Raw genomic sequence first — 18,382 nt, forward strand, 5'->3', positions numbered from 1 at the left:
AGGTTTGTGCTTTTGTAGTTAAATTTAAGATTCTCCCCTCCCCAACTGATAGTTATTTAGTTGTAAAAATTGTTTTGGCATTTTTTAAATCTATTTTCATTTTTATTTACTATAAATTCTCTTATTGATGCCATAAATTAGCATTCAAATCAGCACCTATGAAGCAGACAAAAAACCTATAATATTTTTCATTAAAGTGCATTTTTTTTTCTTGGAAGTATATAAGACATTTAAAAAATATTTATACTTTGTATTTGATAAATACATTTTAACAAATAAGTTTTACTAATTAAAATCTGTTAAATTGTATTTATTACTTTGTTTCATTAAATGATTTATGCTGGTTTTGATTATGAATTGTTGCATGTAATTTGGATATCAAGTAGTTTGTAACTAATTATTTTACCAAGCTAAAAAGTCATATTAATTTTGTACGTATTTGCTTTTATCTTACATTACGACATGTTTTTCATAGTTGTGGTTGCTTATTAATTGTGAAAGGGACCGGATGCATATTATATTCATCACTATTTTTCTTCCTAACAGAAACAATCCCAGTATCATCCTCCACAGACTGGCAAGCAGCATTTGGCTTCGGTTCTTCTAAACAACCAGAGGATGACTTGGGGTTTGATCCCTTTGATGTTACTCGAAAAGCCTTAGCAGACCTGATTGAGAAGGAATTGTCCGTCCAAGACCAACCTTCCCTTTCACCCACATCTCTTCAGAACTCCTCTTCACACACTACAACCGCCAAAGGTCCAGGCTCTGGATTCCTACACCCTGCTGCACCGACAAATGCCAACTCTCTTAATAGTACCTTTTCAGTCTTGCCACAAAGATTCCCTCAGTTTCAGCAGCACCGAGCAGTTTATAATTCCTTCAGTTTTCCAGGCCAGGCAGCCCGCTATCCTTGGATGGCCTTTCCACGCAATAGCATCATGCACTTGAACCACACAGCAAACCCCACCTCAAATAGTAATTTCTTGGACTTGAATCTCCCGCCACAGCACAACACAGGTCTGGGAGGGATCCCTATAGCAGGTAGGTTCATTTAAAGCCTTTGAAAATTCTTGAATAACTCATGCCTTTACTTTGTTGGGTGGGTAGGGAAGGAACTATTGAATAACAGAGGGTACTTATTGGTCATGAAAATTTCTGTAAAAAAAAGTTAGTCTTTATCATAATATAAAATATTTTTAATTAGACAGATGCCTTGTAATATTGAGCTTTATAAGGATGGTGGAGTATTATACCAAGTCATTGTTTGGAAGCATTTTACTTAATAGGATAATTACCAAACTTTCATATGCTATATAAATGCAAAAAGAAAAAGAAAAAAAAATGAACTCTGAAATTATGATGCTGTGAAGTTCAACACCATAGTAAAAAAATCTTATTTTATGTTATAAAAGTAAAGTGGTTAAAACACATTTTAAAATGATAATCAATGAGAGCATGAGGGATAAAGCCACTCTAACTGATAGGGCATTTACTTATTTTGACAGATACACACATACACATATCAAAACTGCGCTATAAATAAAGTATGAGAATATTTGAGAGCTCTGATTATTAATGTTTTGTAACATGTCACAGACATACTTTATATGGAAAAGAAATTGTTCAAGGAGAGAAATTACCCTTTTAGTTTGTCTTGTTTTTATTTCTGGGGGAAAATATTAGGTATATATTTAAGAATATAAGATTGATACCAGAATACTTCTGGTCTTGTACTGCTACCCTTGAAGGTTTCAGAACTTTTGGGTCTAAGATCCTGTAACATTTTTTAGACGTAGTGTTTTCTGAGAAAGTCATTCTTAATAGTGTTCTCATTTAATTTGGGCTTTTGAGATGATGTGTAAAAGAGAGTTTCTTCCTTTCCTTATTCTTTCAAGTAGAATAGAATAATCCTATACTGTGATATATAATTTATATAATTTATTTTTATCTTGTCATAGCCTTTAAGGTGTGGCATGACACAGGTGTTATTATATTAGAATACTTTGACAGTAAGGTATTCATTCTCTTGTTGTTAGCAAGATAGATAAATGAATATGCAGAGGTCCATCTAAATTCTTTGTATTCCCTTGGAATGTACAACATTTCATGATCTAGACAGAAAGCTAGATCTTAGTTTGTGACTGTGGATAAGTGAAGTGAATTTACATAATTTTAAGAGCACCTGATATAGTGATTTACACATTGATGAGACTTGTGGTATTTGCTCTTTTAATTATGGTAGATAGTAGGTAATCTAGGGTGACATTTTTCAGTCCTCTCCTTCTATGTGATATTCCCTTATGAAACAAGTGTTCAATTTTTGTACACCTTTTCTTTTCCTCCATTCAAGATAGCACATTAGAATACAATTATGTTTTGTTTTGCTTTGTTTTAATCATTTAGAAAGGTGGCGTTTTAATTATTAGTAGTGAATCTTATAATTGATTATAATATTAGAAATTAAAGTCCCCTCAATATTTAAAAATAAAGTATTAACCCAATTACAATTAATATTTCAGTTCCTGTTTGATCAAACAATGAGCCAGGCCATGTGGGGATACAAAAGAAGTATAAAATACAAACACTATTTCCAAGTAGTTTAGAGTGTACTTGAAGAGATAAAGTTATGTATGAAAATGGTAACATTGTATGGTGCTGGAATCTGAGAGACATCAATGTACCCTGTAATTGTTGGGGAGATTTAATTGAAGAAATAGGAATTGATCTGTACTACACTATCTTGGATTTGGGTTAGTGGCAGGGGAAGAGAAAGGGCCTTTTATGTTGATGGAAACCTCTTTAGTAAAGGCACAAAGGGCAGGCATTAGTGTGTCATTACATTAAGATGCATTAAAACCGCCTTCCATAATAGGAAGTGCTTCTTAAGCCATAGTAATACAATGGTTGAGAAGATGAGGCTCTCTGGAGAGCGAGGCACAATAGTGTGGGCTTGATATGGGACTCTAGTCTTAGCTGCCTTCATTATATACTTTTATTTGACTTGCTACATGTCCATCTTCAGTAAATTATGTGTTCTTCCAATTTCTTAGTTTTCAAATTGTCCATTAACACCAAAGAACAATTTTAATCCAAATATTTTAAGTAAGCAGATACTTTGGAGTGCCACACTGGTAGTGAGTCATCACTGATCAGTGAATGTAGTTTTCCTATGTTAGTTATTAGAAATCTTTATCTGCAGTAGATACTTTATTTTTAAAATGTGGCATTAAATGATAGTTCTGTCTTTGTTTTTTTTTTTTCTTTCTTTTACTCTATACTCAACCATAGGACACTAAAAACTTATTTTTCAGAGTTGCTAAAAATAAAGCACTAACTTTAGGTTTTGAATCATTGTTGTATTTGGTGGGGGGAAATTTGTTATTTCAGGTTTTCAAGTTTTGGCTCTGCATACTTGCTTGGTATTTAAATAGTGACTGTGGTTAAACTGTTAGATTATTTTTAAGGCTCTGATAACTAGAGAAATTTCAAGTTTAATATACCAGAATATTTAAAATTGTTTGGCAAGAGTCACACAGCATCCTCTCATGGTTTATAAACATTTGACAGATACCTCAGGAAACTGAATGTGCTAAGCCTAAAAGCAGAATAATTGAATCATTGCAGCTAGATGATTTAGGATTTTCAGTAACTATGACAGAGTAAAAAATCTGAAAACCTATATACTTCTTCAATGTGTCTAATTTGAAGCAGTTTATACCTAGGTGATATCTGTCTCCCCATCTGCAGTTGGAACTCAGTTGTCCTTGAGTTGAACTATTGAAAGTGAACTATTGTAGTGATCATCATAGTATCTCATATAGGGTAGTTATTCATTAAATGCTTTAGTAATGAAGACTCCATACTGTTTCAGTGGGGCTTGCTACTTTAAGATAAAGAATATTCTAAACTAATTCTACACTGGGAACAGCATGTATATTTTATTCCTTAGGTATGAAGGGCAAAATAGGGTTCCTAACTGTTGGAGCAAATCAGAGTTGGCAGCCACCTGTATATCATTACAGATTTCATGTCTGTGTATTACATATTTGTATTAAATTTTATTTTTGGTTTGTTTCAGTTAATCATTAAAAAGTGATGTATCTGAAACCTATCATGGGAAGAACAGTTACCAGAGGTTTGACAGAAATTCAGCTTCTGTTTCCTTTATCTAATTGAAAACATTTTTGTTTTTAAAGTTATTTCCTTAATTAGGTGAAATCTTTTTAGCAGCATTTTCTTAGCTGCCCGTCTGGTTTGCTAAGCTTAGAAAAAAAATTTAAATATTCTTGGGAGGAACTTTGATTAGTGGGCAGTTATAATAAATTCATTTAGATTTTTTTTTTTTATTGGAACCCTGTGCTTTTGTTGTAAAAAGTGACTTATCTTGTCCAGTTTCTTCATTTTAGGAATGGCAGAGCTGTATTCTAGGAAGCTTAACTACTTTGTTAAAGGTCACACATTCAATTAGTAGTAGAGTTAGCATAAGAACCCAGACCTCAAATTCAATAATGCAAATGTTTTTGCACTACAACACTGATGCTCTCCTTCACAATTGAAGATCACTGGCATGTACTTTAACTTGGCTTTCTTCCCATAGTAATTGACTTTTGCTCTCACATACTTGCAAGTCCCTTTTTATCAATAGTATTTATTCATGAGACAAATTGGCCCAGCTCAGGGCCTATAGTAAACAAATAAAAACAAAATTGAATGAAGTTTATTGACTTGATGAAAATCAGTCTCTAGCTTAGTTCTCATTAATACCATGATTTTACCTAAGAACTTTAGTCTAAAGTTTTGTTTTACCAGTCTTCTTGCTATGTATTTGGGATTTGTAGGAAGTTTGCCAATTTATTGAAGAACTGAACTAATCTGTTCTATGGATTGAAACACTCTTTGTCTACATTTTGTCAGTTAAGCTATCTTTCCAAATGTAATTTTGCAGATTTATTCTAAAGAATTCTCTGCCAAGATGTTTTTATTCCATAATGTTAAAAATTATTTGGAAAACAATAGTAAGTCTAAGTCTGTATGTTTTGTTGTTTCAAGATATACTTAAAAAATATTTGAAATTGTTTAGACTTGGGATTTTTTTTCCTGTTTTGTTAATTCTAATTTTACTTATGAGAGCATTTTTCTTTAAATTTTCTTTGTTTCTATATCAACTGCTTTCACAGTGACTTGATTGAATTTTGAGTCATATGTGAAACCATTCACTTTTAGTGAAATAATGATCAGTTATAATTAGGAGAACTGATTTCATTCATATGTAGTTCTCTGACCTAAAAGTAGTCATCTTACTTTCAGTCAATTGGATCAATATATTGTTAGCATTTTAATATTTTTCTGGTACCTCAAAAGTACACATTAAGTTTTCATGTTATATGTTAATTTATTGATTTAATCTTTATAATTTCCATCTTTTCCTAATGTATATAGCTTATGCTTTTAAAAGATGGACTTATAATTTTTTCAAAAATGAGTTTTTCATTCCTGTGAATCAATTTTTAATTTTTTCATAAAATATTTCTCATTAGGAGTATCTCTGTTTATAAGGCGTCCAATTGGCTTGGAAAAGAATGGCTTTCCTGCCCTGTCTTCCTTTCTTTTTTCTTTTGGTAGTATATTTGTAATCTAAATCTACTATATTTGATCTTATCTCTGACAGCATTAAAATTAAGGGTGTGTTTAGAGTGTAACTACTTTCTAAGTACTTGAAAAGTTTAAATTCTAGAATTCGTGTCTTGTTTCACACCCGGATTCCAACCATTAAGCATGTATTTTATATATGTATCAGTATTCCAAATATTTGAAATCATTTTTAAAGGGACTGTTAACAAATCTAGTCACCCATAACTAGACCATGACTGACTTTTCCACAGGGGAAGAAGAGGTGAAGGTTTCGACCATGCCACTGTCAGCCTCTTCCCATTCATTACAACAAGGACAGCAGCCTACAAGTCTCCACACTACTGTGGCCTGACAACAGAACTGAGAGGAGAGGATTAGACTCTGGGGTGCTTGCATGGGCAACCGGATTTTTGCATGATTCCTTTCTGATTTTGCATTTAATGTATACACCCAAAAGAGCCAATATAAACGTTCCTCATGCCTACAACTAGCGTGTTACCTCATAGTTGCTAAAGTATTTCTTCATTAGGCCTTTAACATAATTTATTAGCATAATAATTTTGGCATTGTTTCTCATGAGTGATGCTATTTTTAACTCATATGAATAAACTTATAATACTAATTAAGATCCCAGATGAGATTAGCTAGAATTGTTCTTATTTTGGCTCTATAACTGAAAATATACAAAGGTAATGATAGTTCTTTGTTTTCTGATTTGTGAAAAAAAAATGGTAATATCCTAATTTGAGAATTGAGATGATAATGTCTATTGCATTCTTTGAATACTTGAGAAGAAAGAATACATATAAAACAAACTTGGTTGGTGTCATTTAATGCTCAGAAGGATGTTGTCAGCAATTGTTTTCAGTTACCTAGATTTATATCTTATATTATGCATTACATGTGTAGAAACTGTTTTGTTCTCTCTCATTTGCACATTTGCACTTTATTTTTGAATGGTTGTTAATTATAAAATAGATGGTTAAAAGATAATTATTATGGCCTAAATGCAATATAATCTCTTTCCTAACGCACTGCCTAGTATACCAGGAAATGCCTCAAAAACACAATTTCAACTTCTAATTGATTTATCAGAAACTTGAATGTGGGATGAACATTGTATGTGAGTAGCCACTAAAGTAGTATAACATTTTTATTGAACAAACAGTAGTTTGGTGGGATATTTGTTTGGAAATTTCATTGTTTAATACCTGAAATGTGGAATAAGTCTTTGTAAGTATTTGACCTAAATGAGACTTAAAGTAGAAGAGAAAAGTTTGGGTGTCCTCTAAAATTAGTCCATGTAAGTTGTAAATGGATATTTTAGTGAATCACAGAAAATAGTGGAGTACTTTATAGGATAATGTAAAGTGATGTTTTTGATAATACAAAATTTCTTGAAATAGTTTTAAAACTGATAATAAAAGAAAACTGAACTCAGTTTGGAGCAGTGGACAAAAGCTGATTTAGAAAACATGATCATATTCTGCCTATGTGAAGCAGCATCTAAGAAGAAAGGGAAAATCAAAACAATTGTGATTTAACAACAACAACAACAACAAAGTATGCCTTAATTTGTTTAAAAAAAAAAAAATACAAGAGGGGTGTCATGAATACCAAAAAGGCTAGAGATTTTAAATAATAAAATCTGCTTATTAGTAGATGATGCTATTGTTATGTTGGAGTTGGAATTTGGGGGTTATACTCTATGTAAGATCTGATTACTTTTTCTAGATATAGTGCAACAAATTAAATGGCCTTATCCTGAAGTATAGTTGGGTAAACCAAAATCTATACTTAATATCCTGAGATTTGGTTACCTGAGGATGCAGAAGGAACTAATTATCTAGCCATCTAAGTTATTTTTATGAAACTCCACATGAATACCAATTTCTGATTTTCATTTAGAAGTGGTTTTAAGCCAGCATTTTAAGAAAATCCAGTAAAATACAGTAGACTTATTAAACATCAGTCTTTAATTATAGCTTAATTTAATTATGATTTTCATTTTTGTTGTAAAAGACTAACACTTTGCCAATTATTTCCTGCGGAGCAAGTGGTCCTTCACTTTGTTAACAAAACATGGTCTCCTTGTCATGATGCTTATCAGCTCATAGCTTTCAATGTAAGCTTTTCATCTCCTGGATCTTCTTACAAAGCCATAGCAGGTGGTTAGCTCTTATTTACTTACTTCTCAGTGTTGAGAGAGATACCTGTTAAACAAACCTCCTTTCCTGATCTTTCTGTTTCTGTTTCTTTTTTCCATTCATAATTTGTATAGAAAAGCTGTCTTGAAGTTTACCCAGACTTTCCCAGAGTCCTGAATAGATTCCCAAAGCAGTCCCTTTGCTGCTGCTCATCTCTCCCTGCTTCCAGGCACACCACCAATAAGGAAAATGCTTCTTGAGATAGTAAGACTCCAATTTCCAAATTTTTATAAGGAATGTCTAAAAGTGATCCTTAAATTCACTGATGAATTTCAAGACCACTTTGTAAGGCCTTATCTTTTTGCTTACTTAATAGTTTATTTAATATGTTTCCTTAGAAGTATTAAAAGTCAGCCATAATTTTATGCTCAAGCACCATTTCACCTGACTAGCAAATTGTAACCAAAATGATGGTAAAGAATGAGAAATTCTAAAAAGCTTCAGGTTTGTTTCGGTTCATCTTTTGCAAGGAAAAGTTTACACACACACACACACACACACACACACACACACACATTTGTACATCCTTAACCTTTATAAAGCGACTAGTCTTTTCCTAACACAGGAATTTTAACCTGGAGTCCAGAACTCTTTGAAGCTACAAAATTGTGGATTTGTGTGCATGTACCCATCTATTCTTTTTTTGAGAGAGAGAGAGACAATCTTTAGTTACTAGATTTATAAGGGGTTTGTTGACACCCATCTGCACCTCAAAGAAATAAAAAAGGGGGGATTAACTGTTGCCTTGAAAAGTTTTTGGTGCCACTGTAGAAAATAGTCTTGCACTGAAAGAGTTTAGTTATATAATATCAAGTGCCTCTTTCTTGACTACATTTTCTTAAAGATCCCATTAGAAAAAAATGTTTTGATTAGTAATGCTTTCCTTCTCATTCTACTGTTGCATTGTGTTTTTCCAGGGGATATTTTTGTGTATTCTCCCCTTATTTTCACAAAGCTTTAATTAAATATTTGAGTACTGATTTTGTGTAGTGACCTGAGCTAGATCTTGAAGGATACAAAGCTGAATGAAATAAATGTACATCCTGTCATCAAGGATGAGCCCAGTGGCAATTGTATTTTCACATTGTTTTTATCAGGTCAGCTCTTGATATGTTTTAATAAGAATAGTCATAACAGTCCAGATTCATTTCATTGTTCATCTCTCAGTAACCTTTCTAACAGTGGCAACAAAGGATATTGAATACTTTTACTTCAAATATTTGATAATTTGTAGGAGGTGAAAAAACCTTAATAGGAAAAACATATATTCGTTATTCTTATTTAAGTGTGTGTATGCTCATGTATCTTTACTTAGTGTTCTGGGAAATAACTGAAGCCTTCTATATACGTGTTGTGTTCCTTTAAAAAAAATCAACTTTAATGCATTTGTCTGTGCACATTTCTACTGACATGGCTCCTATTTGTATCTTATTCCAAGTACCTTCAAGATTGCCAGACCTTTCTTCTGCTGTGACACAGGCCCTTAGGAAGGTGGGAAGTACACCCACAGAGGCATTGCTGCAGAAAGTCAAGAGAAAGGAACAAATAGCTGTATTGAAATCTTACAAAAATGAAGATTATTATTTATGCAGACAAACTGGGGTACCATTTATCCTATGCTGATTTGTAATGTTTTGGATTTTTGGTTTATGATTTTTAAAAAGTATTTATTTTTTAGTTGGACACGATATCTTCATTTCCATTTATTCATTTTTATGTGGTGCTGAGGATCGAACCCAGGGCCCCGCGCGTGCTAGACGAGTGCTCCTCCACTAAACCACAATCCCATCCCCTGGTTTATGATTTATTGTAAAGTGTCCCCAAATCTGTTTAAGTGATATCATACAATTGGAAATACAATTCAATCTTTTTTTTTCCCCACCCCCTTTCCATGTTTTAGAGAGGGTCTTGCTGAGTCTTTAGAACTTTGCTGTGCTGCCAAAGTTGGTCTCAAATTTGTAAATCCTCCTGCTTCAGCCTCCTGAGGCACTGGGATTACAGGTGTATGTCACTGCACCCAGCCAGCCTTTTAAAGAAGTAATAATGCCAAACAATTACACACACACACACACACACACACACTTTTATTTTCCAAAATTGGCAAAGTCAGATTATCTGGTGTCAGTCTTGTCTTTCTTCACTTTAGTGCTATGCCCTTCTCTGAATGAGTAAGTGGCAGTAAGATATGAAAGTGTTCATACATGTAAATATTTAGTGAAAAATATCAAATATGCTGATAGTAAAGAAAAGAAGTTCTTGTGAGCTGATATAAGGAGAGGCTTCATGAAAAGAGTATGGGACTTTCTGACTTTCAAAGATGATTTATATTTAAAATGAAAGCAGAAGAAGATCAGTACAATAAAGGGGGAGGATTGAACCACAGACTAGAAGTAGAAATTAGCATGGTGCAAAGGAGTTAGAAGGGAAGGACAGTAAGGAAATACACTCGCTGAGTTGTATAGGTCCTGTAGGTAAGTCAAGCGCTGAGAGCCTTGAATATTGAAAAAGGGAGTTCCACTTTGATATGGTAGAGGTAGAGAACTGTGGGGTTTTGGCAAAGATGTTGCTTCATTATAGCATTTGGGGGAGAGGTGCTGGGGAGTGAATCCAGGGATGCTTAACCACTGAGCCACATCCCCAGAGCTTTTTATATTTTATTTAGAGACAGGGTCTCGCTGAGTTGCTTAGGGCTTCTCTAAGTTACTGAGGCTGGCTTTGAACTCAGGATCCTCCTGCCTCAGCCTTTGGAGCCTCTGGGATTGCAGGTGTACACCACCTTGCCTAACTCGTTATAGTGTTTTTAAGAAAAGTAATTTGGATAATGTGTTTGACTACGGTGAGGACAAATTAGAAAGCAGTGCCATTGCTGGGCAGAGTGAGTGAGGTCGGCCTGGGCTACAATGTAATAGTTGGGGTGAAGAAGAAATTATGACCTAGAAATTGGAAAGCATGAGATCTGAGAAAGGGACTTTAGATTTGACTGTCAGATCTCTGGTGACCCAACTTTCATATAAAGGTAGGAGAGGGAGCCAGATTCCTGGAACTAGTCAAGGAAATGTGAAGGATATGAATATCTACTTATTTAAGAAATTTGGTAAGAAGGTGAAAAGGAAAACGTAGTGTTAACTAGATGGGTGGTAGAGCTTAGGAGACACTGCTTTTTAAGGAAAAGACCCATAAGGACATATGACAGTTGAGAAGAGGAGACTGACAGTAGTGAAGGCAAGAGAGGCCAATTCAGCAGGATAAACGTACCTCTGCAGATGGTAGAAGGAAATAACCCTTGAAATGAAGTTGTGATTTATCTTTAGAGAAATGAGATGTACCTTTTCCCATCATGTGTCAGGGCAGTTAAAAGACTAGGGGAAAAGAAAGCAAGATTAGAGAAAATGAGGACAAATTATAGCAATAATTATTAGAATGCATTATTTGAGAATGAAGGTGAAAGAGTTGAGTTGGGAGAGATTTTTTAGCTTTGAAATATAGAATTTCTGTGTAAAGATATGGGTCCACTTAGAAGTGTTTATAAAAAAGAGTCCACATTTGTGTAGTTTTGTGTGTTCCTCTGGTTTAGCACAAAGCATCAGGAGTAGAAAAGCAAATATTGAGTTTGGTTAGAAGATGAAGAGGACATGGATATAAAGATGTTTAGGAAGACAATATTAAAATACCTAATCTCATGGTCAGGAAGAGTCCACTGAGATAGTTTTCTGTGAACCAATGGTCTGAGTCATGTGGAAGGGAGTTTAATGATTTTAGATTTAATGAGAATAAAGAATAAGTTAGTGTTGTTAAAAAGAATGGCAAAGGCTGAGGGTAGAGTTCAGTGATAGAACAATTGCCAAGCATGTGCAAGACCCTGAGTTCAGTTCCCAACACTGCAGTAAATACATAAATACATCCATTAAAAGAACAGCAAATAAGGAGACTGGTCAGTGTGTTGACCTCATAGTGCTAAACGATGGGTGAGAAGCAGGGGAAGAATGGTGGTCCAATGTCTAACTAGTGTTGGGGGTTAGTAAGAAGCCTAGCTTTTATAACCCTTTATGCTCTCTACCCTGTCCCCACTCTTGTCTTTTTGTGAGAGTAGGAAGTTAGTCTGTATGAAAGAAAATTATAGGAAGTGTGGTATTACCAGAGAATCCTGAATAAGGTTTCCAGTTGAAATGATTCAAAGCAAACTTCTTTTCTCAAAGCACAATAGGAAGTCATGGAAGCAGAGTGCTGGGGAGGGGCTGGGAAAAGCCAGACATGAGAATAGATAGGCACAAGTAAGTCCAGTGAGTGCAAGGAATTGGCAGAAATGTTACTTACAAAGTGAAAGATTAAGATAGAGTGGTAGGTCTGGGATATGATGAGTCTGAAGGTTGAGGAGCTCATGTTACAGGTGAGCCAGCTTCTGCCAGTCTCACAAGCAAAATAGAAAGCTCCCTTCCCCACCCGCATAGGCTTTCCTACTTACAAAGGGAAAGGATCTCTTCTTATGTAGTTGGATGAGGCCATTCTTCCTTATGTATATAGTAGATTTTCATGAAAAGTAGTATATTGGTGTAAAGTAGAAAAGAGAAGTTAGGTTATAAAAATATTTTGGCACTCCCCCCAAGATAACATACTATGTGAATAAATAAAATCTCCAAATTATTGGACAAGTCTGTAGTTTGCTTACTTAGAATATAACCTTATAGGAAAACTGCTGTAGATATAGTAGGGCAGGGATGAAGATATATTTAATATCAACAGCAAATATCACTAGTTTGGAAGCAATCTTAGTTTCCAGGCACTAAGTTATTTAAAAATTCACAGGGCTTATTTCCATATACATCAGTAAGATATCAACTGTGAAATTTGAAAATGATAATGCTTCAAATTGTAAATCATTACTCGAGAATACCATGTTGCAAAATCATGCTGATGGCTTGAGAAACCACGCTCCTTAGACCTCCTTTCTGGTCTGTGGTTTACTTCCAAGAATATCAATCTAGCCACCCCAAATTGCTGGTCACACCAATTTATAGCTCTTTTAGGAGCTATTTCTATAGAATCAGCTCTTGATAGTTCAAGATTTATTAAGGATATTCATTAAGAATTAATTCTATTTCATGGTCTTTAGTTGTAGATGGACACAATACCAAAAATTTGTTTGTTTATTATTTTTATGTGGTGCCAGGGATCGAGGCCAGTGCCTCATGAATTCTAGGCAAGCACTCTACCACTGAGCCACAAACCCCTGTCCTATTTCATGGTCTTTTGAAGAGTCTATCCTGAGTTTGAGTTATACAGAAATCTAGTTTACACTTGTTAGGTACCTAAAACAGGAGGTGGTAAACCCAAGTTTGTTTGTTTTTGTTTGTTTTCTTGTACTGGGGATTGAACCCAGGAGCACTTTACCACTGAACTATAGCTCCAGATCTTTCTATTATTTGTTTTGAGGTATAGTCTCACTGAATTGCTGAGGCTGGCCTCAAACTTGGTCCTGCCTCAACCACCTGAGATGCTGTGATTGTGGACCGTGCCCAGTGGTAAGCCCAAGTTGTTCAAGCCACTTGAAAATTGAATTACATAGAAGTTCTAAATTACATTGAAGTTCACAAAACAGCTTGAAATTGTTTTGGGAACAATCCTTTTCCTCCAGGTTCCTCTTGGTCACCCTTCCTAGTGCAACTATTGACTTTTCTGTTGTAGCCCATTTCACATGCTTAAGGTTATTCTAAAGGTTTGTTGAAGCTCCAAACTAATCTGGAACATAATATACTTAGAATAGTTTGGTCATTCCTGCTCCTGCTTGGTGTTCAGACCCATTAGAAACACCCCCAAAGCTTTCTCTCCATATAATTTATAATGCCTTGGAAGTATCCAGTAGCTTTCTTTTTTTTTTATCAAGGTGGAATTCACATAAAATAGAATTAACTATTTGAACTATTAACTGTTCACATGAAATAGAATTCATTGGCCCATTACTATTTTTAAAATTATTTCTCTGTCAAAGTAGTAGAATAAATAACCTGTGAGAATTTTGGCCCCTTCCTTTTTAGAGCTGTATGATAATAGCTGCATCTAGACTTATTATTTTACCCATTAGGCTGAAAGGCAAATGGCAAACCTTCAAATATTCAAATGTGTACCTTCCCCCCAAAAAAATAAAAATAGAAAAGCAACAAATGTGTACCCTCCCCCCCAAAAAAATAAAAATAGAAAAGCAGGGAGCTTTGGGCAAGAGACCCTTATAAAATTTGTTTTTCTGAGTAGGTTAAAATGTTTGAAGCAATCCTCAGAGTAGTTTTGAAATGGTAATGACAATTTTACTATCTCTATGATACTTAATTAGCATTGTATAAGAAAAGTAATCTAGAAGACTAGTTCTCTCCCAGAGCATGCCTGTAATTTCAGGTTCTGGGAAGGGAGAGGCAGGAGGATTGCAGGTTCAAAGCCAGCCAAGGCAACTTAACCAGATCCTGTCTGAAAAATAAGAAAGAAATAGAGCTGGGGGTGTAGCTCAGTGATGGAGCGCTTGCCTAGCTTGTGCAAGGCCCTGGGTTCCATACCCAGTACCACAAAAAAGAAAAGACAAGACTGGTTCCATACATGTGAGTTGGAGTATGTGTACATGTACATATGTGCATTTATATTGTTGGTTTTTTTTTAATATAAAGTAGTTTTCAGTTAAATTCCCCTTAACAAATACAGCAAAGCAAAAAGTCTAGGCCATTTTTCTGTTACTTCTCATTTGTTTATTCCTTCTATATTTCAATTATTTACATGTTCAGGATCAATATTTTTATTCTGAGTTTGTTTTTTAACAAAAGAAAGACTGTTTAGATGTAGTGAGGTTACATTACTGGTGCCCAACTCACCCTGGTCATGCTTTATCTAAACAAATATTTCATAGCTTTTTCTCATCAAATTCTTCTCACACTAAGGATATCCATCCCATGTCACACTCTTTGGAAAAACCTACAGAAGATAATTAAGAATACAAGATTTGTATTGAGGTCATGAAACTTGAGAGTGCTGATAGATAACCATCTTTAACAGGACTTTTTAGAAATCAGATGATGATGATGATGATGATGATGATGATGATAACAAGGCTCAGAAGAATTGTGGTTTACCCCTAGCCACATTCTAGCAGCAATTTAAAGTTCCTTTAGCCTTTACCACATGAATTTGTTTTCACACATAGAATTCAGTGGAAAAAAGAACTTCAAAATTAAGGATGTATCTCTTCCCTAAACATTGTTCTTACAGTTTAGTTATAATAGCAGTTTTCTCTAATTAAGGACTTCCAACTATGAATCAGTGCATATAATACGAATTTATGTCTTTCAAAATGTCCACAGACTGATAGGTATGGTCAAGTCAACCTTATGTTAAATGTGGCCCAGTGATCTTAGAGTAACTTTGGGAAGGATAAAAACTACAACCTTGCAACTGTTCTTCATGAAGACTTAATTACTTAATTCCCAGTGTCAGGAGAAAAATAAAGAGTAAAACAGGTAGAATTTAATTTACCTAGGATTTTTCTCTAGTACCTAGGAGCAGTTAAGAACCAACAGGCATAACCGCTAGACTGCTGACATCCTTAATATTACAAAATAAAGAAGGGGGAAAAAATAATGGCACCAAAATACACTACACCCAAACTAATGGTGTGATTTCAGATTCAACTTTCAAGAAGAACTGCCCTGCACTATATCATGTTGAATGATAGCATATCTACTGATTTTATTTTTCCAATCAAAGAGGTTGTTGTTTTCAGCATACAGAAACAGGGAAAGCTCCATGAGGATTTAAAGATGATAATAACTATCACCATCTCCAAGACGAAAATCAAGACTGACTGCAATCAACTTTTGTAACCTAGTGCTATTTTCTAACATGGTGAGATCTGTCCCAAAGACTGCCAGAATTTATTTATACTCTGTTATTAGTCTTGGAGTAGAACACTGTGATTTGGAACTTAATTAGGATGTTTTTAAACTTCATCATGTAATATGTTGCCATTTGCAAGAAGTTGTTGACTCCCCAAAGCTGGTTATTTTTTCCTTTATTGTGTCTGTAAGTTGAGTCCCCAGCTAAAGGTAAAGGAAGCGATGGGTTAGGACTTCAGCAACCAAATAGGAAGGTTTCTCATTGGCCATAAGCTGAGTGTTGGGTTACATGCCTTTTACATTTTCTCTATTAAAATAATAGTTTTTATTAACATTTATTGTTGTAATGCTTGCCTAGCATGTGTAAGAACCTGGGATCAATCTCGAACACTGCTTTAAAAAAAAAAAAAAAATATATATATATATAAAAAAAAAATATATATATATATATATATATATATATATATATATATATATATATATACACATATATACATATACACACACACACATAAAATTCATTGCTGATCTACATGCCTTACTTCCCTAAGGCCCCAATTTAGAGAAAGATTTGCTACCAGATATGTATTTTTCTCTTTTCTAAATTGTTTGCTAGTAAACCTAACCATAGTCGTCCACTGGTCTCACAGTTGTAACATTCCTTGAGTTTTGGTCTAGTCGGTCCTTTTAAGGTATAAACTCTAAAACGTGTATTTTAAGTGATAGGTTATTATTTCATTAGAATAAAACATAATACTAAAACTAGCACTGATTTAAATAATCTCTGAATAAATATACAGAGCCCTTCAAGCTTTATTTTAATAAAAAAAATCTTTCAATTCTTGATCACCTGAGTCCCATTCTGATAGCTGTGCTCATCCAGTTTCTTTTTCCTTCTTTGGACAAAAAAAGTAATCATTTCTTTTTCCATGTAACTTACAACATTTAATAGGGAGGTCACAATTAGATCTTAATGTTTATTACCTGCATGATTTCTCTGTTGGATCCTAGACAAGCCTGAATTTTCCCTCTAACAGAAGAGAGCTCTTCCTCCATCCAGCTGTTCAGTGTTCTTTTGGAGTGTCTACTCGGTTACCAGAGTCACTAGACCCTGTATCTCCTTCCAAATCATTCTTCTAGCTTTTTAGCTTATTTCCAAACTGGCTTTTGATTTTAAGTGACCATATTCTTTATTCTCTTCCTCTTCACACTCTTTTAAATCAAAATAGAATTTTTAACAGAAGGCATACTTTTGTTTTTGGAGTTGGTTGAGGAACAATCACTACATTGTTAAAAGTTGAATCAGTGAAGATTTTTACATTTTAAGTTTTGCATCATTTAATTCACCCCCATTTAATTTTTTTTTTTTTTTTTTTAGTTGTTGATAAGACATCCATTACACCCTTTATATGTGGTGCTGAGAATCGAACCTAGTGCCAGGCAAGTGCGCTACAACTGAGCCACAGCCCAGTCCTAATTGACCCCATTTTTAAGGTGATGCTCACCCTTTTAAAAACTACCTAACACTTGGGAACAAAAAAAAGAGGTGGATAAGTAAAATTTATCTAACACATCTAAACAATATAACTAAAATTCATAAATGTGTTTTTTATATAGTTAATTATTTTCACTAAAACGTAAATCAGAATAAAATTCCAGGATGTCTGAAATAAGAATTATAATTTCTGATTTATATTTAATAATGTATTCATCTGATCTTCCTTCTCTTTCCTCCTGCCTTTTTTCTCAATAGGATTCAACATTGATTGCCAGAGATAGTCTTGACAGAACCAATTCTCAATCTGTTATAAATTCAACTATAATAACCATAGCTAAGGATGAATATTTAAATAAATGTATATTTTAAGTGATTTTTAAACAAAGAGCCCTTTAGCTGGTGAGCATGTAAGTCTTTGAATGCATCAGAGTCTTTTAAAATAATGTCCTCCACAGGAGTATCATCCTATGTAGGACTGGACAGGATGTATTATTATAGGACTACTTGTGACATACATAATCAGTTTAATAATTACAGCTCTGTAGCATTAACATTAGAGTAGTTAATACTAGGACATTGTGATATTGTCCTGAGCTCAAGAGTCTCCATAGATACGGACTTTTAAGATTGAGACATCATTTGAAAATTGGAAGCAAAAGTTTCATTTATATATGAATAAATAGAAGGAAGAAAAAGCAAAATAGTTTTTTTTTAAATACTTTATTTTTTAGTGTTGATTTAGAATCACAGCAAAATTGAATGGCAAATATAGAAATTTCCCATATACTCCCTGCCCTCACACATGTCCTCCTCCATTATCAACATCCTTCAAAGGAGTGCCACAGTTGAGCCACCTATATTAACATGCCTTTATCACCCATAGACCATGGTGGGCGTTAGGCTCTTGATGTGATACATTCTGTAGGTTTAGTTAAATGTATATGGGGCTGGGAATGTGGCTCAAGGTAGTGCACTCGCCTGGCATGCCTGCGACCCAGGTTCGATCCTCAGCACCACATACAAACAAAGATGTTGTGTCTGCTGAAAACTAAAAAATAAATACTAAAAAAAATTCTCTCTCTCTCTCTTAAAAAAAAAAAAATGTATAATGACCTGTGTTTGTCATTATAGTATCATGCAGAATAGTTTTACTGCCCTGAAATCCTTTATGCCCT

General features: G+C 34.2%; 1 protein-coding gene across 8 annotated transcripts in view; it reads left to right on the plus strand.

Annotated features, from left to right (window-relative positions):
• Cnot4 (CCR4-NOT transcription complex subunit 4) overlaps positions 1 to 18,382 on the plus strand; it is a 121,534-nt gene that overhangs the window by 88,573 nt on the left and 14,579 nt on the right. For 6 of the 8 annotated variants that reach the window (XM_027952147.2, XM_027952150.3, XM_027952149.3 and 3 more), the window contains one exon: positions 547 to 1,044. In XM_027952147.2, coding sequence (XP_027807948.2) covers positions 547 to 1,044 — 498 coding nt within the window. Of the gene's footprint in view, positions 1 to 546; positions 1,045 to 5,885; positions 7,075 to 18,382 lie in introns of those variants that run through there. The other 2 variants (XM_027952152.2, XM_027952153.2) reach the window with 1 other exon arrangement.

This window comes from Marmota flaviventris, chromosome 1, assembly GCF_047511675.1.
Source record: "Marmota flaviventris isolate mMarFla1 chromosome 1, mMarFla1.hap1, whole genome shotgun sequence".
NCBI classification, from domain to species: domain Eukaryota; kingdom Metazoa; phylum Chordata; class Mammalia; order Rodentia; family Sciuridae; genus Marmota; species Marmota flaviventris.